The sequence below is a fragment of the Tigriopus californicus genome, chromosome 3 (genome assembly GCF_007210705.1).
Source record: "Tigriopus californicus strain San Diego chromosome 3, Tcal_SD_v2.1, whole genome shotgun sequence".
In the NCBI taxonomy this organism is placed as follows: domain Eukaryota; kingdom Metazoa; phylum Arthropoda; class Copepoda; order Harpacticoida; family Harpacticidae; genus Tigriopus; species Tigriopus californicus.
Window position 1 is genome coordinate 9,130,812 of NC_081442.1, and position 26,575 is coordinate 9,157,386.

General features: G+C 42.6%; 2 protein-coding genes across 2 annotated transcripts; one reads left to right on the forward strand and one right to left on the reverse strand.

Moving 5' to 3' along the window:
• The first annotated feature begins 205 nt into the window (after window positions 1–205).
• Window positions 206–15,691, forward strand: LOC131878469 (zinc finger CCHC domain-containing protein 10-like). The gene is made up of 3 exons (XM_059224450.1): window positions 206–401; window positions 2,332–2,574; window positions 15,422–15,691. Exons 1-3 carry the CDS (start codon window positions 364–366, stop codon window positions 15,615–15,617), a joined length of 477 nt encoding a protein of 158 aa, XP_059080433.1. The 5' UTR covers window positions 206–363; the 3' UTR covers window positions 15,618–15,691.
• On the reverse strand, window positions 15,633–26,575 carry LOC131878467 (uncharacterized). The gene is made up of 6 exons (XM_059224448.1): window positions 26,274–26,575; window positions 20,156–21,162; window positions 19,248–19,516; window positions 18,989–19,060; window positions 18,014–18,295; window positions 15,633–16,143 (listed from the first exon to the last, which is right to left on the reverse strand). Exons 2-6 carry the CDS (start codon window positions 20,450–20,452, stop codon window positions 15,957–15,959), a joined length of 1,107 nt encoding a protein of 368 aa, XP_059080431.1. The 5' UTR covers window positions 20,453–21,162; window positions 26,274–26,575; the 3' UTR covers window positions 15,633–15,956.

Below are 26,575 nucleotides of genomic sequence, written 5' to 3' on the forward strand. Positions count from 1 at the left end.
ACGAAGGAGTAAGGATTTATTTTGTACTCCTTAATTTGTTATGCTTACACCAAATGAGATGGAATGGTTAACGAAAAGAGGCGTGGGAAGTCCCATTACTGCTGAAGAATATGATAAGTTTCTCGATCGTTGGGTTGCCATGTTTTTTTGCTCATCTCATGTCCTAGGTTGAGTGAATGAAACTCTTCGGTTGCGTACGAGCAACCCGGCCGCCCAGAAATAAATCAGCAGAAGCAACAAAACAAAGTTTCAAATCTCAAAACATCTTGGACATACCAAATTCGTTCCACCCAAAACCTGCTAGAGTGTCGTGTTTCCCAAAATTGCTCCCATTACCAGTCATTAACTCAAACCCACCCTACCATGCCGTTAGGTTCAGGAGGATTCTTTCCCAAGAAGAGGTAAGGAAATCCAACGTGTTTTGTATGCTGAACTGTATGCTGATTGTATAGTACATACGTACAACTCTTTGCATGCCTAATCACGAAGTTCGTGGTCTTATGAAGGACTGAATTGTCACTTGGATTGACCTTGAGAGGTAAAACTAATTCATCCGCATGAGAGTCTTGACAAGAGGGGACTTTGTTTTGTGGAGTCGTGAAAGTATGCAAGGCCATTGAATAGTGTTTGATATTCATGAGTGCTCGTTTGGATAATTTCCCGAGATATGTCTGTCATCAGTTTCTAGGCGTCTTATCTGATTACGTCCCATATGACCGAGAATTAACGTACATTTCTACTATACGCCTGGAGATGAAATTTCCACTAAATCATTGAATTAAGATGCCAATGAGTGACATTCATGTGTTTCAAAACTGATGTTTTGAGGCGTTTCCGTACTCGATTCTTGAAGTATGAAACGATTATGTGTCAGAAAACGGGCCTTGACCCATAAAAAAGCAACCTTATGTAATTATGGGTTTGTATTTGTTGGACTTGACTTTAATAATAGGTTAGAAAATTAAAGGACTCGCCCCAGTGCTACTCATTAGCCACTTCAGAGCGAATATGAAAATATACAAGATTTGAATTGAATCAATGCTGACTTTTAAAATCACTCTGTAACTTTTTTACTTGGACTTTTATCGCGCCTTCAATGGGTCTTCAATAAATTCTATATAAATAAAAACTCTATAAGTTAGTTATATGAATATAGTTATATGAATGACACTCTATATGAATATTTGTTAAAATCTTGGTTGTGTTTGTTTGGAATGATTTCATCATATAAAAAAAAATTTGGATTTGTCGAAATCATCGCGTAAATAGCGCTTATCTGGAATTTCATTCTGTTACTTTAGGATCTTTTTGGAATATATAGGTTTTAGAACAATGATTCCTTTAATGAGCCTAGTGTAAGTTTTTTTGCCCAATTTTATCTTGTCAGCAAAAATACAATTAGCTTGCCCGATCATTGTCTCAGGTTATTGCTTTTTTAAACTCCGTTGATCGAAGTTAAAAGTTGGTTAAAAGTTGAGTCCAATGTAGAATGGGCTATTAAACTCCACGGACCATGGCTCATAAACAAGGATTTGGGGACACAAATCTCAAATCGTCATCGTTTATCAGATCAAATGAATGCACCAAAACCCAAAAGATTTTGCCCATGCCGTGAATGCGGGAATGAGCTCAAAATACCTTTTATGGCCTTGCTTCTTTTGAGTAATGTAATTCCAAAAGAAGTGCATGAGTTTTCTGCGGTTGTTTATTTCAAGTTTCAAACCATTATAGACAAAGAAAGCTTTGCCATTATCTGTAACGTCGACCTTCTCTAAAGTGCTTTTATCTGAAACTAAAATGACTACTGCCATTCATTACGTCTATCTTTCTAGAAAAGGGCCCTTTTTATGCTGTTCTCGACAAATCTCTTTTGATGCTGTCTTTAGCTATATTGGTGCCCAATTGTTTTTATGGGGCTTTAGTCCGTAGTTGAAGGAAGAGTGAATAATAAAAGGAACTGGATCGCGGTGCAGGTCGATGCGCAATATTTGGCTTTTAGTGCACTTGGATCGCGTTCCTCGTCTATATTCATGGAACCATCGCCTCTCGGGATCCTCCGACGAGTTAGCGAGTTGGCTAACAAACAAGCAAGTTCTCACCCATTCGAAGGTTGAGGAGCTCCCAATTTTCAAACTACTCACCCGACATCGTATTTGGGCCGCCCTATGAATATTTAAAAGACCCGACTCAAGGCCTCCAAACTCCATTTGTGGTCGGATCGGGTCTAGTGAAGTTTCTCCCTGCAGAATAGCGTCATTAGTCGAACTTATTGGCGCGTGATATTCCATTTAGAGGGGTTCATGCTTTGAATTGGTTTCCAAAACATTTCAGCGAGCCGCCCGCCGAAACAATTCGCTGCCAGAAATGTCTCCAATTTGGCCATTGGACCTACGAATGTAAGAATGAGCGCAAGTACCTTCACCGGGATTCCAGGACAGTGACTCTCAACAGGAAATTGAAAGAGGGTGAACAGAGGAAAAGGAAATTGGAAATTAATTCGTCTGTGGCCGACGAGCACGAGGATGGGCCCAAGGGCGGAAAATTGGGGAAGACAAAAAAGTCTGCCATGAAGAGGTGAGTTCTAAAATTGGTTAGCATACTCTGTCTGTCTGGGAATGGGGAAATCATCTCAGGGACTCTGTCCAAACTTTGGATGCCATTGTATCCGAGAGTTTCAGGATCTAACAAGCCTCCCAAAGCATTTTGACGTGATTAGTTTACTGTCGGGGGATTAGGGCTTCGTCGATTAGCTGAAAAAAAAGAGGACCGTTGGGATCTTGGCAGTTAAGAGAATTTGAGATCCACTCAAGTTAATTGTGGTTAGTAGACTTCGATTGCTTGGGAGTGGTAAGGAGGGAAAGAAAGAAGGAAAGAAGTGTCCTTCAGTTTCTTTTTTAGATTGCTGTCTATTTCAGGCTTATTTTCTTACTCTTTGGCCATATGCAATTTCCAAAGTGATGGGATCCATCCCAGAGCTTTTGCTTTAAGTAACTTAGTTCTCTTTAATTGAAATTGGAAAACTGGCTTCGTTTAAACCTGGGTATTGAAATTTTCTCCTCTCATCTTCATAACACAAGAACCTTCCTTGGGAAGACATGTAATTATTGGATGAATGTCAACTTCTTGGAAAAGTTTACACTTGATGTGGCTTTGCCTTCGAAGTTCGAAGCTTTGGATTCAGATTCTTCGCTTACCTTGACCCAACTTGATGGAGCAAGATTCGAAAAGAAATACAATATTTCCAAGAGCATCTGTCATGTCTCGTCACATCGAACAGGCATGTAGCTCATCATGATCACCATGTGAGTAGACAGCCAAACTCTCCTCCAAGTTCGTCCGTTCCAACACAGATGATCAGATGCACACTCTACCTTGTCTATACGCCATGTCTGGCAAACTCGATCGTAAACCTAACTTTGATGAACGGAAGAGCGGCTTTCAATTAATACCGCCGACTCTCTTGAGACTGTGCAGTAGATGACTAAATGACTTGATTCTTGGTTTAGGACTGTGAATAAAAGGCATGCACGGTTCTAAATCCGAGTCAAAATAGAGGCGAATGTTCGAGTACCCAAACAAAAGGGGCCGACGCCTCGTTATCCATTTGATGTTGTTATGATGAGAACAGGAGGAAGTGCTCGCCTTGATCTTGATCCAAGCCTCGACTATCATGCTTCTTGTTCCAAGTGGCGTTGGAATGCTATGATCGCTTCTTGGAGCGTTCCATTTCCAGAGCTCCTGCCAGAGCCTCGGACGAAGATTATAGAGCGTACAAACGAGATTCTGTCAACTGTAAACAAACTCAGTACACTAAAATACATAGTTCCTTCAATGGAGAAGTTGTCTCATCGCGTCTTATTTCCATATCTCATCCACTTTAGGTCTTATTCAAGAGGAGAGTCGGATGGATATAAGAGTCAGCCGAAGGAGATGAAAGACATACTGTCAAAGAAGGAAAACAAAGAATAGCTATTTGTTCATTTGCTGGGGCATTCTTTACGTGGAGTTTATAAAAGTGAGGCTTGAAGAAAGTCGATTAGGTCAAACTAGTTCTCTGACTAGCCCTCTAGGCCAAACACCAGGTGTTGACCGATTGACTGTTTGAGATCCAAACTTGAATGAACTGCATGCAAAGAACGCCGCCGTTATTGGACAATTAGCTATTCTTTTATTTGAATCGGCTTTCAAGTTACGATTTTTCCCCTCGAAACAACTTGAAGCCATATTTGAAGTGGCTGGAATCTAAGATTCCAGCGTGAACACAACGCCATGAAATAAGATTTCTAATGGTGGCGTTTGGTTTCCTTTGCATGCCGAAGAGGGAACTTTATACCGCTGAAAACCGGTCCTTGTAAAAGAAATGAATAACTTTGACAAGTGGGCAAAGATATTTGACGAGTGCGTTAACATAAAGTTGAGCTCAATGACTCGTGCAGTATTATAATCACAAATTACGTGGGCTTTCTAACGTTGTGTCGACCCGACGCATTTTTTCGTTTTAACGAAACAAAAACTATTCTAAAAAGTCACGGTCTTTTCCGGATACGAAAGTCACTTAAATCACAACGAAATTGGTCTAGTCAAGCTAGAAATTCATAACATTCTTCAAATTTCGCCAATGACTCAGGCCATCATAGGCAACAAATATCAGCGTCGAGGGCAGCTAATTATTAATTTTCAAGCACTAATAATCATTTCATTGCGAGACCATTTAAGCTGATCAACGATGAAATGGAGTTTGGAATTCACGTTGCTTAAAATCCTGGATACCCTAATGAGCGGTCAAAGTTTTTGTGAAAACTACAAAGAAAACCTTTTTGCCTCAGATTTTATTCGTAAATATGGATAGTAGTTTCGACAAACGCAACAATTCCACCGAAAATGACGATGGCAGATTCCCAGTTTGTTGTCTGGAGGTATCATGAGGTGACGACTACATGGCCTCTTCCAGTAACTGAATGGTGCACCATCTAACTCCTCAAAGTTCTGGTGTGCTGTAACAATCCCAGTAAGATCATTTCTTTGCCCTCGGAGAGATCAACCTTCTGGCATGCGTTTGTTCACTTCTCTTGCTTTTCGGGATTAGTCATAATCTCGTCAATTTCATTGGGAAGATGGATCCACTTATCTTCCGAATCCGCCTTTGTCACATTCTTTATGGAACTCGTTCCGAGCTGTTTTATAAAGAAGCGAGCGAAACTTGGCGACTTCGGCTTCCGGCCATAACTTCAGCGAGTCCCTTGAGGTAAAGTATTTAATTGGAATGTCTTCTTCCAAGAGCCTCATTGAGAACGTGACGCGGTCCCTTGGACAGAGAATTGACCAATAAGATGACGCACTCGTCTCGTTCCTTCTTGGAGGGTTCTGGCTCATCGCCTCATCGGCCGTTCTGGTGGTCGTCGTTCTGACATCAGGAAGACAGATTAATCCCTAGATCCTAACGAGAATGATAGCTTTTCCATGTTTCTTTGGCCCAATCATTGCCTATATGCGTGTTGTTATGATGATTGAAACAGAAATGAACGTGATCTTCCGTTATGTACGCACATGCACGAGAGCATGTAGAACACCTAGTGGACGTGGAAAACAACCAACTGGATATGACAGGGAGGAAATAACAAGGTCAGACGAACACGGGATAGCTTTTTCTACGATTGGACCATCCAGTTCAAGCTTGTATCAAGCAGGAGATCAGAGTTCAATTTAGATTGGTTTAGGATCTGTTTTGTCTTGCCACTCAAGGTTATTTCGCCATGTTTAACTTGCATTGACGAGTGACTAGACAACAGACAACGATATGGTCATGTCATATGATGATGAGCAATTGTGTCAGTTACAAAGTCGCACAGTTTCTTGGATATCTGTTTAAGAGGAGAGATCTTGGCTTTATCTATTTAATTGATGACGAAGTTTATAGTTGGTCAATGTTTTAACCCTAAATATCCCTCATAACGTCTGTAGCGCCATAATCATAGGTGTTTTAGTATGCAAATGTGATTCAACGTACCATTCACCAAGTGACCTTCATCAGGCCACAAGACTGAATGGGGATCAGATCGGTCTGGAACGAAGCTTTTTTTTCTCTTTTTCGTGCTTGATGTGTTGCTTCTGTTGGAGGCGGTTCATGCCAAATTGTGGGATCGAAGATGGGCCATAGATCCATTTCCGCCTCATTTCCTCATTGGTTCAGAATCTTTTGTGCCGTTGGAAAACAACTTTTGAGTTCGTCTCTGCGGTCTTGTGCGCAATCATCAATTTTGAAAGTGGAACGAATGATATACAAAAGATACCAAATCGAGCAAGTCCTGGGATCTTTTAAGGTTGGCTCAAAAAGTAGCATGATCTAACTTGACCATTATTTATCATCAAGAGTCTAGAGGGTACAATTTGGTTGAAAGGGTTGGTAAGCAAGGCAAAAATGTATCTAAAGGTTTTCTATTAGCAACTCAAGTTTGATCATCCAATGTACAGTATATTTGCCAGGATTTGATGAAAAGTCTGAATATATTCCCAAGATGTCATGTTTTCAAGTTATTTAACGCACTTGAAATGACGCCAGTTACTACTAACATGTGCCAAAAAATCCGACCGAACATTGAGCCCATTTTTGCATTTCCATCGTTACTCTTGAGCACTTAAAATTTACGTGGCCTCAGGAATAGTGGGCAAAGGAGCGATTTCCATTGGATGCATCTAAATTCCATAAAGGACCCCTAATGGAAGAAAAAGATTTCTTGAGTGAAGGCACTCTATCAGACACATTTTTAGCATTTTGTGGAAGTGACTTGGTTTTACATGGGGCATTGGTAGATGCGCATTTACCCTGAAAAACAACACCATTCCTGTGTGTGTCACTATGTTCGTGGATGCGAGGGATTTCTAGGAATGCTTGGTTGGTTATTTACCTTGCGAATATCGTCGTGTTTTGAGGGTACTCCTCAAATGTGTTTTTCTTTTATCCACCCTTGGCAACATATTTTGAACGAATGTGCACATCCTGGGTAATATTTGCAAATAATCCTCCCTTTGACCGTGACGAGAGTTTGTTTTGGCATTTCTTTATTTCGCCGCAAATGCCCTCTTTGTTCACCTTTTTTCGTTTGAGGCTCAAATTGGATCAGGGCCTTTGAAGTCTCTTGACAGGTTTGCTTAACCTCGAGCAGCAGGCCAAATACTTGGATCCCACAAAGCTCCATAATTGATTTTGGATGGAGTGGAAAGACGAAAATCCTAGAATTGAAAGCCTACATCACAGTAGATCGTCTCGATGCACGATAACAAAAGATATCCCACGAAGGCGCTGAAGGAAGCTCCCATTTAAGAGGAATGGAACTAGACGACGTAGACGATGGAACAAATTCTCTTCTGATGGTTTGTCATCTGAAGATTCCTTTGAGCTCAGCTCATGGGAATTAGTCAAAGATTGATTGATTAATCGTCTTGCTACATTCACAACATGATTTGCTTTCTGCCTCGTTTAGCGAATTGGAGCACCAAATTGGATGCAAAATCATTTGATGGCAGTCGCGAAACTTTCAAGCTTTCGTTTACCTTTTCAATGGACCCTAGTTATTTAGCAGTTAACGCAAAATCAAGGAGGTCCTGTGTTTTGTCATGCCCATTGATGCACTCGAGTAATACGCCATTCCTTGGAACGCCTAGAAATATTTCAGAAATGGGATTTCAAATCTGGACTCGCTTCAAAAGGCTGGTCTGTCGCCTCCTTTTAAGAAGCAAAGAACACTTTCAGACTGGAAGCAAAAGCTGACAATTAATTTGATTCCGTGTCAACCCATGTCACCCTTGAAAGCTTTTGGCCACGTTCCTCAGCCTTACCCTGGGTGACCTTGATCCTTTGGTAAGAATGTAATTTAACACGTTTTCCCTGCCAAGGAGGTTTCCCACATACTAGTAGACACTTATTAGTGTCGTCCAAAATTGAAAAATGACAGTTTTTACTCAGTGAATGTTTCGTTTTGTCGTGATGACAAAAAACTACTCGTTGACTTGTTACTTTACCCACACTTTCTGCTTGCGGAGGGCACCGTAATAAAAAGAGTCTGGCAAAGTTGGTAGATCCAAAGGGCATCGAAACTTTCCACAAACAGCCCTCCCACTCGCTAAAGAAAAGTCCGATACAATATCCTCCCCCAAGATCTAACCAGATGCGAAGTTTTTCTTAAGGCAATTTCCGTACGTACCAAGCTGGCCTTATGTTGTTTTAAGAAAGCAACAAAGTCAACTGTGGTTGTTAGAAATGACCTCGGAAGATGTTTTGAACAAGAGCGAAAGAAAAGAGAACCCCTGTTCTCGAGAAGATGCTCCTGAGCTTTCCTTTGTTTTACGCGATTAGAGCCCTGAGAAATGGGATCCTTTTCCTTCGGATGGGATCGCCCGTCTCGTGTCTTTTTTGTTTGATATGAGATGAATTGCTTTCATTTGTCAAGCCTAGGAAGCCCAAGGAGGATGAAATCGAGCAACAAACTTGATCACCTGAACAGGTCCGAAGTGAAATCGCTGCTGTTCGTCATGCTGTTTGGAAATGCCATGCTAATTTCATTGATTCATGCTCATTGATCTCACTTGAACCGAGGTTGACTGCTCAAATGAGGAAGACTAAACAAGTTGGAAGTAGAAATCTTGGGCCTGAGCAAATGGAACTCAAAGCAAGGAAAACTCTTTGAGCCCGATTCTTCCAAACAAATTCCTTCAATGGTATTAAAGGGTTGGTTCCGAAGATAGCTCGAAGAAGTATTGTTGATGAGTATCTTCTACGTGCAAGGCTTTGTGTCACTTCTTTTCAAAGCTCCAAAGCATCCAATCCACAAATTTCGTCATCCCATGCAGAGCTCGTTTGGTCTCCAGGATAACTTTTGCCTTGTTTTTGAGTCTGATCTATTTTGTTCGTCCCATGCTGATCTGCTTCACTCCTTGTCTCCTGTAGACATCGTTACATGACAGGGTGTTTCTGAATTATTGTAGAGTCTTCACGAACGAATAAGTCCTCTTATTTGAACCCAAATTGAGTGCTTTGATAAAGTGTGAATGGTTGTTTTGAGGATTGCGTAACAAATCTCAATGACAAGCTTTTGATGGAAAGCGCTTTTTAAAATGTACTTTCGGGAAATGCTATTTTAGTCTCTCACATAGACGCTAAAATAGAAAAAAAAATATATTAAATTTGTAACTTAATTTCATCTTTTCATTCTCATTTGAGTGCTCATGGTAATTGAGATTTAGAGATTGAAATTAGAGGCATACACATAAAAAGAAAGAAAAAGCAGAATCTTTTTTGGGCCCACGTTTACCTTTAGAGGCTGCCTGTCGCCTTCTGAGACACCTCGTTTAATCTCGAGATGCGTGCTTTCTTACTGCGACCTCGTGAGATTTGAATTTGGGGCCAACAAACACCTAACCTAATAGGGCACGGAACAGGAATCGTGCCGAGATTGTTAAGGTGGCCTCGGCGTTATATTTCGTTGTTTTTATCCTCCTATTTCGAAACTTGGTTTCTGACGGCATGGTCATGGTGTTTTCCCGCATGGCAAATCCAAAACAAGCTTGAGCCGACCTCCGAGTCGTTATTTCTGTCATATGACAGGCGTTTCAAAATTTCGGACAAGAAGATCTGTCCCGAGTGGATCTCCCCTGGGACGAGTGGGACGTGTGGGATATGTAGCGCCTATTGGTGGTAGCACTAGTAGTAGTAGTAGTAGTAGTCGACGTCGTACGAGGAGTAGCAATGGGCTTAAGAGAGTCATTTTGCATCATCACAACGCTCATGTTGTGCTCGCTGGACTGTGTAGAGTCCAGCAGTTCGTGGCCCGTCCCTTCATCCCGTCTACATACATTACATATGTGGTAGTCGTACAGTGCGCGGATTCATGTGGAACTGGAACGTAAGGGCGAACTTCGTGAAAAACGCTCATCAACATCATCATCAACATCTAGTCTATCGTCATCTTGGCTTTCCCTCCTCGCCTCGTGCAATCTTATTCCAGTGTTGAGATAATTCTTCGAGGGCCAGATATTTTGCAAAATTTCCTTGTTGTTCCCTCCTCCCCTCTTGTGGCTTGCTCGTGTATGGATAGATGATGCACATCACCCTTTCGTTTTCCACAGTGAGCTGCTCAATGCTCACCTATCCAGTGAATGGAGTTCGAAAAGAAATTGTGAGATTCTTCGAGGCGTCGAGGAGTGAAAAGAAAGAAGCCAGTTGTTGTGTTTCTGTGCCTTACTTCACTCTAGCGTTCATCTGTGTTCCAAAGTGGGGCCATGGACCCATTTTCCAACGGAGTTTTGGACTTTTGACTTCATCAAAGTCGAAGGTTGTTACTTCTATGTGACTAGTCAAGCCCAACATCCCTTTTCATTGTGTGAAGTGGTTCCACCCTTTTGACTCGGGGCCTTTGAAGTCCACCCGCCCCTCCCCACCTTCTCCCTACTCCTCTGTCCTCTACTGTGGTCCACTAACGTATGAGGCCTTTGAGACGTCAAGATCGAGAGCAAAGAAAAGAGTTCGTGTTTGTTTCGCTTCGTACGGAATGCACATCCAGTGGCTTTGAGGAAGCCAAGCTTTGGCCGGGCTTTTGGCAATGAACTTGAACCGCCATTTGCCGTTCGGTAAGATTTGACCGCGGAAAAAAGTGCACGCTTGCAAAAAGAAGAAGAAGAGAGAGAAAATATAGACATCCTGCACACAGCATGCCAGTAGGTCAGCAATCAGGAGGCTCGGCCTCTGGCTCGTCAGGCTTGGCCATGAAGGCCAGAGCCGGTCTCAAGAGTACACGTGGTGTGAAAAAAGAGGACGAGGGCCTTGTTCCCACTGGCTCGACCATCGCGGATAAGATTTCCGCCTTCAACGCCCTGAGAGGAAAGTGACAACTCCGCAGATTATTTCACTCCCCTTGAATGTGGATCCTCCACCTAGAATTCCAATTAGCACTCGTCTTCCATAAGAAGCTCCTCCTTCCAGGGAAAATCCAATTAATTCACGTCTGACTCTGCATTTCCCCATAAATTCTGCTTACAGTCTACACTCCCAAGGTTCATCACCTCCCTCTATGGAGATCTAAATCAAAAGAATTTTCGTTCGTTTCTGGATAGGAGTGGCCCTTTGGAGGAATATAGACGTAACCAAAGGGATTATTGAACGTAACTGAAAGCAAATATATGCCTACATATTTTCGGACCGCCAACATTCCTGGCAAGTGACTACTCTCGAAGCATCCTTCTATATTCTCCCATTCGTTCACTTAGTCCACTTACCAATAGCATTTTGAATACACAAAATGGCGTTTCATTTTGTATTAAAGAGAAGTAAATAATGATTTATTACGTACAAACTTGATGGCAAAGACACCAGTTTTTCGCTTAAAGCCGAATCCAAAGTACAAAATGCACTGAACTATGAATTATGGTAGTTACTGACTTTGTTAAACGAGTTCCAATTTTTGCACAATCCGGAGAAGCAATTTGTGAAAGAAACATCAAAAAGTTTTATTCGGATCAAACCAGCTCTAACGTTTGCTACTTGATTGATCAAAATGTCTGGTCTTGCCTATTCAGCTCTGCTTCGGTTTTCCTGCTATTCTCTGCCATTCTTCAACCCAACCTCTGGTACTTTCAAAACGAAATAACGCTGTGCCAAAATTGCTGTTGCCAAGAAATATTCTCCTCAAACTGATAAAACCGTCTTGGCTTTTCCTGAGATTAATTTTATCCATGTCCAGCTTTTTCCTCGCAATCAAGAACCCAACTGCATTGTATTTTGTCTGCCATTGGACTGAACTTGTCTTCAGAAGTATCTAGTACCTGGCAATGTGATTAAATGTACGTATCCTTGGAGGGGTTATGAAATAATCTGTGTTGGAACTGTTGTCAGACAAGCCTCTGCCAAGCTCAAAAGTCCGACGCCGAGCTTTCGAAAAAGAAAACGATGCCTTGGATAAACAAACCTCCGACTTTGCCGCCAAGCATGGAGCTCCTTTTGGTCGTCGAGGTCGATCCACCTTGAAGCCTCCATCAGATGAGACAAAAGGCAAGAAGCGAGGTATTTCAGCTGATCCTCACTTGTCAAAAATTAAAGTGGAAGAGCCCGTTCCAGAGGCAGCCCCTCCTCCTGCAGAGCCTCCGAAACCGGAGATGAAGGACATGGCATGTGGAGATGACACTCCAATTCAGTCACGGCCCAAGAGGGCTTCTGCGGAAGGCTTCAAAGCGGTGGTCCAGACCAAAGTGGCCTCGCTGAACGCTTTCAAGAAAGGGGTCAAATTGACAAGCAAGGTCGACGAGAAGGTGGGAGAAACCCTAGCCGACTTGTCAAAAAGTGGAAACCGGACCACTCAGGGCGTTCAAACAGAGCCCGAGGTTCAAGAGAGCTCGCCCTCTTCCTCCCAAGGGATCCTTAAAAAGTCGAATGAAGAGGTCCGCTCAACTGAGTCCGTACCTGAGCCCAGACCCAGGGTCACTTTTTCATTCCTTCCCAGTAAATTGCGGCTTTCACAGGGCTCTTTAAGACACAGTGAGCCGGATTTAAGAGCTCTGGATCCTGCGACGTCAGGGAGTGCGGGATCATCGTTCGACAGTTCAAGATCCATGAGTGATGAGTCAGTGGCCACCATCTGTTCCAATCGCGAAGATGCTTTCATTAGGAACGTAATCCACATTGAAGCAAATATCTCGCTCTCCTTTTCAATTTAGGGACCCCTCTAAGCGAATAGAAAAAAAATGTTTGCTGAGCGAGTACAAGTCGATTCGCTCGCTTACCTTGGCTTGGCTCTTTCCAGGGTTGGGGCACTCCTCTGAACTGTTGAACTTATTTACGAGAATGTGCTCCCCAACCATCAGACAGGCTAGCAAATTGGTCCCCAGCAAGCACATTCGAGATCCGAAAAGTTCCCTAGTTGAACTGTTCAGCTTCGAAATGTTCTGCTTGAGGTGCTTTGATGGACGAAAACGGGAATAAAAAGTCAGAGCGACACTCTGCTTTGGCCTGAGGAATTTGTTCCAAAAGAATAAATTTCTGTACGACCTTCACGTCTTGAGGTAAAGAGAAAAAGAGGTTAGCCAAATTTTCAAGTCTCACTGTAGTACATAGTTTTACCCATCCTTCCCTCAAAAGCAGAGCAAAGAGTTACGAACTCAGAAGTACCGAGAGGGAGAAGGAAAAGTTTTTTCATTTCACAATCTCTTTTGACTACATTTTTCAATTTATTGGGCCCTCACATTCACTTTCCCTTCCAAATCCTTTCAGTTCCACTTTTGGACTGGACAGGCCAGGAAAACGACGAGTTAGCTAGCCTCAAATTTACATTTGTCCGTCTTCCCACCTCCTAAATCTCAATTGCTTGGCCGTGGTCATCGAAATTCAAAGAGCACAAAGAGTCATTGATCTTGGTACTACAAAGGTATGCTTGGTCCTCGAGTGAGATATTTGCTTCAACAATCCTCCCGTTTATTGTGCGTTTAAAGTGCCGCTGTGCAAGTGTCGGAACCCCCACCTTTGCCCGAAGGTCCAAGTTCGATCTCGTCCAGCCACGTCCCCGATTACATTGAAAGGTTACAAGCGCTATACACGGATCAAGCCCGGGGATTGAGCGCCTTGGCAGTGGCCTCTACTCTGGGTCTAGATCGGCCCCAGGAGTCGGCTGATTCGATGGAGGCCATAGATGCTCTGTTCCTGGAACGAGATCGCTTGGTTCAGTTCATCTCCATGGCCACTCTCGACCTGCACAAAGTCAATTTGCGGTTGGAAAACGCTTTCAGAAGTGTTCACAGCCAGCTGGAGGCCTTCCGACGGAACGAAGGCACAAGGCCGAATGACAATCGCGGTCCCAAGCCCTTGACAGCCGAACACAAAAGATTCCTTCGCTTTAAGTCCTATTCATTTCCCTTCCTCACCGAGGATTCATGGACGAACACGCTGGTTTCCCTCGAGGGATCAGAGGACTCGTGCACCATCACCAGTTCCAATCCCAGCAAGAAAAGTACGGTCACGAGTGCCACCAGTTCCAAAAGTGGAAGTAGCAGTGATTTTGATTTTGATGAAACCGACGCATTTATGTGGACCAACTTTCTCTCCGCCCAAGAGACCTCAATCGGAGATGACACCCAAGTTTGAAGAGAGCCATCAAGTCTCGAATGAAGCGCTCAACTCCTCAGAATATGATAAAAAAAGCATGGAGGACCAATTCCGAGCGCGACGAGAAGTCGGTGGTTCCAAAACCATTCTTGATCTTTGTCACATATCATTCCCATTCATTTCAATCTCGTCGGACTTGAGAGCGAGTTAACCAAGTGTTGTTTTTCCTCACATGTGATATTTCACACGCTCTTACTTTTTGCTTAGAAATTTGTGTACCCACGTCGTGCAGCCCTGACAATTCTTACATACCATATCTATGGTACATCGGAGATCCCTCCTGCCGTTAATAAATTGAGTAGGAACAACAACGAAATGGTTTCACTATCATCTTTGTAATATGTACTGCTTTCTTACAAACTGTCGGAAGGTAGGGATTTCTTTTACTCGGGGGATTTAGTCTACCTTTGATGTGTTCTTCTTTTGAGGCGTGTGCCTTCGGATCTGTTGTTTTGGTGCACTTGAAAAAAAACTCAAGACCAAATAGACCAAGTAAATATCTTCAGCCCGATAAGTTCGAAATCGATTCATGAGGCAAAGCTATGTACTAATTTTTGGGCGTGCCGTATGTTGAAACCCCAAGGATGTACGTATTCGGGCTTAGGATCATGGTAGAACTTGAACAATCATTGAAGCGTGACAGTGTTCCGGTTGAAATTTCAAATGTAAGAGGGATGAACGACAGAGTCTGCCTTTCTTAAGCTCTCTGAGTTTATCCGGGGAGAGCATACATATATACAGCCGTACATATATGACTGCACAAAAAACACTCAAACACGAACTTATTCCTCGCCCATTCTTCCATTATGGTCGTACGATCGGGAAGAGCTCGTTTATTCGTTTCCCAATATTTTCAATACACGTCTTTCAAAGCTTGTTTTCAGGCTCTCGCTCAAGGTATACACAGAAACATCTCGATGCTTTGCTTTACTAGATGGAGTCTATTATGAGATTCCCGCGCTTGAATGACTGACTGACTGACTGACTGACTTGACTCCCTGAGTGAATGGGTGGGTGCCTCTGCCGTTCCTTCCCTCGTTCCATTTCCATTGAACTGTCGGGGTTCTGGCAATGGCGTTATCCCAGACGAGGAGCCAACCTCGGGCCAATGCGCTTGCTCGTTTTGAGTCCATATTCTTTCCCCTTTCCAATCCAAAATCGTGTCACATATCAAGCGAAACAAGCGTCATTTTGTCTGTTTGTCAATTCAGCGACTTTTTCAGATTGATAAGATGTAAATGGGAGGTCTGAAATCAAATTTTGCGTTTGTTGTTTCAGAAAATCGAAATCCAAGCGGAAGAAGAAACGGAAAGGTTCGGGATCGTCGAGTTCAAGTTCTAGCTCATCATCCTCAAGTAGCTCCTCCTCGGAATCATCATCACCCAGTTCATCATCATCGTCATCATCATCATCGTCGTCTGAGTCTGAGAGCGAAGACGAAAAGGAAAAAGGGAAAAAATCCAAAAAGAAATGATTCCGAACACCTTCATGACCTCTAAAAGTATTGGAAAATTAAATGCCAATAAAATGCTTTATATTCCGGTTCAATGATGATCTTAACCATACATAGGGTACAGGTGCATTCGGTTTAATGTCTTGTGTTCACTTTCGACGCAACGAAATGTGTGTGAGTTGTTTGTTCCATTGCCATTGATGGTGATTCCATGTGGACTGAGAACTCGGCGTAGAGTGGAACAAAAGTTCAATCCCATCACCGCACTCCTGTCACGATAGGCATCACGAAAGTTTTGGAACAGCTCCCGAGTTTCTTTCCTTCACGTCTATTTTTCTTCTTTCTTCCAATTGTTTCTTCTCATCTTCTTGCCGCGGAAATTGTCATGTCATTTAAGGGAAGCTCGAGAAAGTCATCGTCTGAAGATGATGAAATGGAAGATTCCCGATGGGAGGAGCCTCCTCCGTCCTCATCCTCGTCGTCGTTGTCTGACCCCGAGTCACTCTCCTCTTCCCACTCTTCCCACATATCCTCGCCCATTGAGGTCCTGGAACAAAGATGCCCAACCAATTACCAAATGATGGTCAAGTCCGTTTTTAACTTAATCGACACACCCAATTTGGTGGCGTTTTAACGCCGAGCCAACCAAGTAGAGTGGGATAGAAGTGCACCCTTTCAAGAGAGGCAATTTGGTCGGTTCCGTGATTTGGTGATGTTTTGTCCCCAAACTGACTTGAACCATCCAACTTCTCAAGCATTCAAACTAACGCCCACCCACCATGAAGATCGGGGTTATGGTCCATAGAGATGGTTAGAGAGGCTCAGTTACCTTCCCTTCATTCAAGTAAAGAGGTAGCGAAAAAAGAGGTTCCCATTCGGGACATCTGCTTTTACATATTCTATTGTTGGCCTTGTCTTGTTTTTATTCAATCGTTGTATTTGGACTCTATGGTTCTAGAAGATATCTTTGGTGACAATTGGAAAGTCGCTAAAGGGGACTGTCGCTTCTTCCCTGCGGGTATATTTGCATTCTAAGGGAAGTCGATTTCATGGTTCCCAAATCCACAGTGCAAAGTAGAAGGAGGCCTCATCAAAATGCATTTCTTTCAAAAAAGATATTTTTTTTTTGCTGAGATTGCTCTGATTTAGACCGTCTGATCTGCGGTTCATATTGACTGAAAGAATTCCTTTCATCGAGATCCAAGGTGCAAAGCTAAAGCATCATTATCAACCGATTCTGAATGGTCTTATTTAAGAAGTCTTTTGTTGTTACTGAAGGTCATTAGTGAGTGCTGAAGTAAGTATTCTTTGGACCCTAACGATATGTATAGGTAATGAGCGCATTGCACTTGAGAATCCCGCTTTTTGTATTTGGATAATGCATGCTCTGAAATTCGTTCCACTTCAGGGAAGTCAATTCGTTCATGACCTTTAGTCTACATACATTCTGCAAAAACAGTCTTCTGTACGATTAAAAATAATAAGCATGACGAGAGAAAAGGTCAATGAAGATGACAACAAGACGAGCGTTGCGAAGATGGATAAACACTTCCTACAAGTACTTTTACAAAAGTATGAGACTTAGTATGAAATCACTCAAAACATCTATTCTTTAATAGACACGATGCTTCTTGCTCTTGGGCAACACTCCGTTCCAAATACCAATACATTAGTTAGTGCTCATGAATCTTTCTATTCTATATAAATCTAGGGCTCGACTTAGAAAGCAACATTACAGGGTTCCTCTGACATCATTTGAGAAACGTACGAACCTAAAAATCACTTTCCGAGAGGCCTCAATATTGTTACGGTGACGGTAAATAAGGTACAAGGCTAGTGGAACCGACCATTGATCCAAATAAATGACTTGCGAGATTCCGGGAGACGATTGCGACCGATGATGACGAGAATTGAATAGGGTCAGGGAATCACAACTACAAAGACTATCTTTCATTTCCCGGCTTTGGTGGCTTGGGGGCCAAAAGAGCCTCTACCTCTGAGCGAATGGGATGAATGCGTTTGATCCTTTTGACCTTGAACATATCTCACGTGGCACTCACAAAGCGGGAGGTGTTGGTCCAAAGCCAATGCGTGTCATTTTCACACCAAGATATACCATATACCTACTACCCGGGCATACCCATACATGGCCTCTCTGTGCTGGGAGAGATAAATGAATGGAGTTTCACCCCGAGCAAAAGGCGATAATGGGACTCCAAATCCAGGCTTCATAAACTCAGGACGAGCGGAGTTATTTCCTTTTGAGCACTCTCAATTAGACGCTAGCAAGGAGGAAGAAGCATAATCTCTCGTTTCTTGGAGAGGCTTTGCACTAAAGACTTGCTTGGCATTCAGTTGACAGTTACGGAAAAGACGAAGAAAAGAAGGGAATAGCGAAAAAGGGGAGGGTTTCTTACCAAACATCCCACTTGTCATCGTGGACCCGATTGGCGATTCTGCCCGTGTCACCTGTTCGCAAAATGAACAAGTTCTCGGTTTCTTGCTCTCGAAAGCTGCTCAAGAGACCGCAAAAGCCATTTCGCTTAGAATCCCCCGAGGACTCATCCCGGATTCTCTTCTTCACACGACACACAATCGGGCTGGAACAGATTTTGTCCCCGAGTCTTTGGCCAAATCTCCTGGCCGCAGCAGGTGAGCTCAGCGGACTCGGAATATATTGGCGTTGTTGACGGAAACCGCTGGAACGAGATTCAGTGGCTAGGCTTTGAGTTAGCTAGGCCAAGAGGAAACGGGGTAAGACTAAAACGCTGGAAACATCGAATTTCTTGTCTCGAATAATGAGACTTTTTTATGCTTAAGGGGAGAGATACTTTTTGTGGTCTTGTGATATTCCTCGTCTGGAGAAATCCCGTGGGATGCCTTACATTTCGCAAGTTGAAGTGTCTTATGACCGAGACTCTAAAGGTTTGTTCTAAAGGCTCAATTGTAGGATTGTTTTAGTTACATTGAAAGATTGAAAAGGAACTTTAGACTTGTGGACCACAGATGACTGGATTTGACAGCAACCTAATCAGTTGCTCCAGATCAACTCTAATAGAAAGATTACCGTCATGAGAGACGCCATTTAGGTCTACTTTGTACTCTTCCAAGCAAACAGAAAAGCAGAGCACATCAGGCAGGTATTCGTAACTAAGCTGCAATCTAAATGCTCACTAAATTATCCAAATCTTATAAACCATCAGCTATGCTGTCGACCTATGCAGAGCTGGTCCTGAAAGTTAAGCAATGTCAAACTATTTTTGGCCATTTCGCTTTCACTTCTAGTTGTTTGGTTTTCCAACCAACCCAATATCTTGAAGCAAAGAACTTCCGCCTCAAGAAATATTCTTAGCTGTAAGAACTTGAGCGTTGAGAAATGTATTTTCCTGTACCTGGGAGAGTTCTTAGAAAATGAGGCGTCACCATCGTTCAAGAGATTGCTATCGTCCAAGAAATGAGAGGGCCTGAAAACGAAGAAGTGGAACTAAGAAAAACGAACCGGACCTGGACACTACAATTGGGATAGCATCGATTCGTGACAGGTAATCTTGCGCTTTTGTCCCATTCAGAACTACAGCAAGAGGGCCAAAGGCTGCAACCTCATCCCAAAGTAACAAGAAGTCACGAAGATTTCCCCATGGACTCACTCACCCCTCAGTGTGTATCACAGATATGGTTCCTTCTTCTTTGGGGCGAAACTCGCTAGGGAGTGCCTCATTTCGATCCGCCTTCACGGGTGAGCGTTTCTTCATCATGGGTGACAAGCTAGAAAGACCACGGGCCCCAGAGGATGCGGACGAAGAAGATGGAGAAGAATGCTGATTGAATTTGGAGGGCTTAGCTGAGAGTCTTTGGAGCCTTTTGAGAATAGGCAAGCTACCATGAGACTCCAAAGAGGCTGGATGCAGGGACGGTGGATCCTGGAATGTTTGAGAAAGATATTCGAACATATCACGGTCTCCAGCCATTTCTAGTCGTATTACTCGAGGACACTGATTTATGCCTCCTCCGGCCAAGATGAGCCTTGTTCCGTTCCAAACACGTGGAACGGCGCCAAGTTGCATATCCACCAATAAGCCATTTCGAGAAGAATATGCCTCCCTCCCCCAGGAAAGTGCACTTTAGGCTTGGCTCACAGCTTTACTTCATTCACCCACCCAACCAACCAACCAACCAACCACATGGTTTGAGCTCTCAGAATGTCAGAATTATTGGGAAATTGAGTTTGCCTGAGCTCTTAGCTATCTTGCTCTAAGGACAGCCGAAATGTCTCATTCTCCAGTTCCATTGTTGAAAGAGATCCCTCCAGATGGTGAAGGTCTCCCTTCCTATTTCCTCATACCAACTATGGAGATAAGTCCTCTTCTAAGGAAAACATTTCACAAAGATGTCTAATGATCTGTATGCTCGTTCCATTCTTCCCGGCCAAGTCCAAAGGCCGCACTGTCTACAACATACTGGTAAAAAGGATTTGTCTCCTCTATTTGTCTCCCATGAGACGCATTCCAATTGCCGATATCACGACTGATCCCCAACGTGAGCTTTAAATCTATGCTTACCCAGCTCAGTTGATGGCTCTCTCCATTGTGGCGTGCTATGGACGATGGCAATGTTGGGGATTGTCCTCCACATTTCGGTTTTTGACAGGCGGATGAAATTGGAGATCCTGATGCATTCCATTTAGATTTCTGATGGCAAGGGCATTTCCTGCAACTCAACTTGCCATCTGATAAAGATGATGAACTAGGCGGCTTCTGCGACAAAACACCACGTAACGATTCGTCACGGGTGTCACACTTCCCATTATTCATCCTGAATGGTCCCATCGGCCGGAGTTGGACGTGGGACTGCATCATAGGGGACTCTTGTTTTTTCCCTCTGATTTTTTGGTTTCGGCTGCTCAGGACTCTGTAGATATAGATATGACAAGGGGCAAGCTAATTAGATGATTTTCTGATTTGTTCGCATATCTTTGTCGTCGCATGAGTGACTGTCTGCTAGTTGTCCTCGGATTGTTGGCGAAGGGTACTTAGTCGGTCGAAGCATTGGCCCCTTTTGTCCTCTTTGTATACATCTCTTCACCATCCGTCATGTTGAATGGGCATTAACCGTTCCAATTCCAGGTTCCAGCCTCCAAAATGCCTATTGCAACACAAATGAGAGGGATTGCGTCTCGCTCCTCTGTCCTTGTCGTTACAGCCTCTGAACTGGAGCCAAGACCATTGAAGGCCGCCCAGAGATGATGAAAGGACAAGCAGGAGCCCATGGACAAAACTTCATTTTGGGTTGATCCTCCTCAGCTTTTTGGGGGTCCTTGCTTGTTTTGGAGAAAAGGAGGACAGACATCGTCCTAGTTTGGGAACATTTATCTTGGATGTTCTACCAAAGGTCCGGGATATTGGCCTTGGGGTTCGTTCATCATCAACCTGGTTGTTAAAGGAGCCGAAAAAGCCTGTGAGGAACCTCGAGGCAAAATGAAAGATGAGTGAGGATTCCGAATCTTTATTGCTAGTCTTGCTCGGCCAGTCACTCGCTACGGGTTGATGCACTTCTTTGGGCGGCTGACCTGAAATGAATACGGGCCACAGCATTTATGGACCGAAGAACTCCTTCTAAAACATTTCCTGAACTTCCAGACATCCCACATGCCTTACAACATATCTTTCATCTTAAGTGCACGTTACCCAACACGCCTCAAAGGGCATGCATTATTTACTCCTCGCCCCTTTAATGGTCTGTATGACAAAATCCATTGTCCCATCCATCACCGATCCAGCTCCAAGATAGCAAAGACAAGATTTCCTCGTGTTCCTGTGTACTTCGAGTGAGTGAGCTAGTAGAAATTGGGATCCTTCCTGAGTACCAATATGGACGGCATTTGGCTAATTTCCCACTGTTCCCATTCCCCCCTGACATTCTAAACAGACTTTGATGACTCGGAACATGGAACTAAAAAGCCACGGGGGTCGCTCCCATAGCCCGGTTGGAACCCAGAAGGACCTTGGGGATTTGATCGCATCAACCACAATCCAAAGCCTGAAAAGCCTTCACCCGATCCCACCTGCGATCCTACTGCCAAATCAAGAGACCACATTCATCTCGGTTTACATCACCCAATGACTCTCACATTCATTCATCAACCAAGTGCACAAGGAACAACCGACCAAATTCATCTTAACCCAGGGGTACAGCCCGTCTTGATTAAGTTCGAGATCCAGATTCCAAATTCCAAGTCCCACCCAGTACTTCAAATTGGAAACATTGGATTAGACACTGGGCGTAATTGGAACCTGAGAAAGGCACCGTTTCTCGTTAGTTTAAACCTTCTGTCTACTAGTCTGACACTTACAGGGAAGAAAAGCCGAGAAAGATTAATTGTTCTATGAATACTAAATAAGAACCGCAGAAGAAAATAAGGTTCGCAAGGGCAGCCTTCAGCTTCATTTTTTCTGCTGAGGCGACCTTCTGAAGAGGGTCTCTTGAGAACATTGCAAACAATATGTTTTTAATGGATGCGCGGTTTTATGTTTATGTTTATAAACGGTTTATAAACGGGTTATGTTTTGAATCAGACCAGCTTTGTCTAAGCTGATGAAGTCCTTTTATTTGTCATTCACAATCATTTTGCATTTTGCTCTTCCATTCTATTGAAAGATAATTCCAAGTAATTGAAAGAGACAACTAAAGAACACCGTCTGGCAAAGTTTTTTTCTAGATTAAGACTTAAAAAAAAGCAATAATCAAATGACCAACAAATAAGGAAATCCATGCAGTGCGGTACAATTTCCCAAAAAGATCAACAGTTTAAAAGGAAATGGAATGCAATCTCGGCAATAATAGTCTGTTGGTTGGTCTTCTTTAACAATGTCTTTCTGAACATCTCCGTGGAAGGATAACCATGAATCTTAGTTTGATGCAGCTTGGTCATCTACATAATGAAAAGACACAATTGGCCAAAATAGAATTGCATTATTGGTGCTACTTTTCACGAATCTCATGCCAAAAACCGACCTCAAAGCTGTTTCAAAACTGTGGTAGAATGATCATATTTTTGTAAAATGTCTTTTGCCTTAGGGCTCATCTTTAGGGAACAAAGGCCATGAGCTGCCAATCACAATTTGATCCCAACAGGCTGTTTCTGTGGCACAGCCTTCTTAAGGTTGGTTGTGAGGCCAACCCACTGCACTGTGCATAGGTTATCCTTCATGCCATTGGACGAAGTTGTTAACAAGATTAGGCGGGCCACACAGGATCAACCACTGAAGGCTGGTGCCAACAACAAAGGCTAAGCCCCAACGACATGAAAGCAACCGCAAAGTGATGAGGTAACCAGATGGAATCAAGAGCCTGCTGCTTCCTCATACCCAAACATCCCTGTAACTATTGCTTACCTGCATGCCATTAAGGGAACAAAGGTAATTTCCAATGGGGAGCATAATGTATAAAAGTATTCACACATTTGGAGGGGAAAAGGCCGTCATCATTGCTCAATGAATGGATGCACTTAACTGACACAAAGACTTACCCTCCCACAATTCTCAACAAGGGTTGTATTTGGGATAGGAACTCTGGCTGCTCTATCATGCTTGGAACAGAACCAAGTGTTCCATGATCGACATGAGTGTGTCAATTCGAAAAGGGGAACAAATTAACATTTCATTTAATTGAAGGGAAGATCCAACGATCATTCCTCATTGAAGATGTCAACCAGCCTTTGTAAATACGTCCTACCAAGTCAAGGATCACCCAATATTCCTTACTCTTTGTGAATTGATGGAGCATCAGAAATGGATTTTGGAACAATGCATCTAAGTTAAAATCAATTTGAAATTGGGAAAGTAATTTTTTCGCACAGGAAACCTAATAGTGAGTGACATGTCATTTTTCGTCTCTAAGAACAAGTTAAGAACTTTCCAGCATTCCGATAACTTCACTTATTTAAAGACAATGCTTTTTCATGCAAGAATGCACAATGTGTCGTTTATCTATGACCTCAATAATTTCATACGTTGCATTGTTTGATAAATGGAAAGCCAAATTCTTCCAATGCCAAAAAAGAGACCTTTGAACGAATGCAAGCTTCAAAACCCACATTGCTTATGAAACAGGAATGAAATCATTCATCCAATGAATTTTTCCTATGAACCTGGGTAACCCTTTGAATGAACAGTCCTCAAGAAATTTCCCTACCCAGCTCCAAAGTAGTTTTTGAAAGGTAAATAACCAGTATTTCTGAATTAGTTTTACGGGCAAGACAAAGAATCAATGTCAATAAGGAAATTTCACTTATTTCTATATTGCTGCTTTGCTAATAACTTCGTTCATCTTTTAACTGTCCCAGTCAGGGTGTTAAATGGAGATTAGATGTTATAATCTCGATGATAAACGATTTTTTATTGCGTTGTTACAAAACTCGAGGAAACAGATTTTAGAGATAGAGCAGGTTATTGTTTTAATTTGGATTCAAAAGTATGTCTATTTCATTCAAAAAAATCTTGAAGGCAATCATTCTTTCATTCAGCTGATTTCAATGGCAGACGTCGAGATCACGTTCTGAGGTTGGACACCAGGGTGAGCTAGGGAGGAGATGTCCCGACAAAGGTCAAAAGCTGCATCCATGGCGTAGAACTTACGGTGGAACAAAACGCCTTACACAGTAGGCACCTAGCCATGTCTCGCTTACTTTTTCTCATGGATCGAAGCCTACACTCCAAGACCACGTGAACCTGATATTGATGGAAACCTTCATTTAGGTATCAATAACTTCAAGCCATTTGCTAACGTATTCTTTAGGTTAACCAGATTTAGGGGAAACCCCTTACATTTGGGAAGTTTTGGGAACGCAACTTCCAATTTACCTACCTATCTTTTTGCGCCTGCTGTAGCCTGTTTTATGTCCAGGGTTTTTAAATAAGTAATCTTGCTTTCTTGTACTTCACACTCGAAAAATTCTCCTTTGAATAGGATAGGTGAATAGAATCACGACCGGCACAAAATAAAAGGCCAATCAAAAGCTCTTCTGTTATTATGCTTGTCTTTTACAAGCAACATATTGTATAGAAAATATTGGATGATAAATAAACGGGATAAGTTGGACAAGATTTTCTTAAATTTTACTCCTAAGCAATTGAAATCGAGGTCAAAGAATCGTCCCTGTTTTGCCTAGGAGGAAGCAAACTCACCAAAACTAGAAACCTTTTTTTTCCTTGAGCGTAAGAACAATTTCAGGAGCCATTACCAATTTTAACCAATGTACAAATATTAACAAAACTACATTCCATTCCAGATGTCGCCCTCTTTCTGTTATTTTTTCAGCAGCTGAATTTGCATGCTATAGATCTCTCAATCTTAACACCAATTAATTGATAATAAGCGACCATTTTTGGTGGATTCCATAACATTTTTAAAACTCTGGGATCATTCTTCATACAATATTCATATGCTAACCGAGTGCTAAAATGCACTTGATAGAGGTGCTAGTGTGTTCCTCAGAGGGCGTGAGTTCGAATCCCACTTTCGGAAGGAAACAATATCGGAACACGAACAGGCTCAACCCAGTTGACATTGGGTCCCGATTCCTTCCGAGGACACCAACTTCCTGTATTCGGAATTGGTACCCGAAACCTTCAGTCAGAAAATATTAATTGATGGGCATACGTTATATGGCCCTACTGATGTTTCGTTTCCATGTTTTGAACAAGTAAGGTTTTTGACCTGAAATGTTACAAGTAGAGACTGGACATCAAATTGTTGATAAAAAAAAGAGCTAAAATAAGTATAAATCGAAATTTATTTAAATAGAAGTGATGCATTGTTGCACCCAGTTCTTGTTTAGTTTCCATTAAGAGCCCAATAGATCGTCAGATGAGGCAATTAAAAGCTTGTTTGGTTTCATGAGCGCTCGCGGGTTCAGCTTTGAAATTTATAACAAAGCTATCTTTTAACTATGGAAGGATCCTACAAGTGAAATGGCAATCAGATTTTTGGGATTAATTTTGAATTGTAACCTCGCTATGTGCACTTACATGGCATCTGATCTCGTTCTAAAAATAACTTACATTTTTCAATTGCACCGAACCATTTTTCTCTTCTTAAAAGCAATACCATAACCACTTTTGCATTACGCCCCCTCTCATTCAACAATTTGCATAAATATGTGCTCTCATTTTTCCATTAGTGTAAAAGAGTATGAGTATGCTCCCAAATTATGGCACATGAACCCCAACTGGGACCATTTTCCTTCGTGTTGCAACTTTTACTTCCGAGAAACTTCTATCAAAAAAATAAATTGGAGTGCCTCAACAACTTCCACTGAATTCCATTATAATTGGCAGCCGCAAGTGAATTCCTTTTTCGAAGCTTTCGTTCCAAGTGAAAGGCAACATTTTGAAATGATACTGACAAACACAGACCTCAATTTCTCAAGATTGCCTCGCCTCTCTCCTAGATGTCAATAAATTTTTGTTGTCAAAAATCATCTTCGATTGTTTTCTCCCATTTTCATCTTTATCCAATTGGTCCAATATTTCATATCCCACCTGTCTTTTTTGTCGGCATTTTCAACGCTTTCCTGAGATGAGAGCGGTACCGAAAAGGTTCCCTCCTTGTGCTTGATAGAGCATGCACCGTTCACGAAAATGAAAGGTTTGATGGATAAGATGACAAGACATGACTTACGTGCTTACGGCGTTATAATGGTCCATCCAATTCCTCCAACAATTGTCATGACCATTCCCGCCAGTCAGGTCTGTGGAATTTCTCGTTTTCGCTCCTCTTCTTGGGCACAAATTGAGCCACAATGGTCCTCTCTCAACGAAGGTTGGATTCGAACTGAGCGAAGGATGCTTAAGCGGCCTCCGAAAAGCATCTCGAGTTGGCTCAGAAAAACCCGACGATCAGACCAAGGCTCGACTCGGGGCTGGCCTTGGCGAACGAGAAGAGAAACAGCCTTAGAAGAGCTGAGAACGTGGAATGTGGAA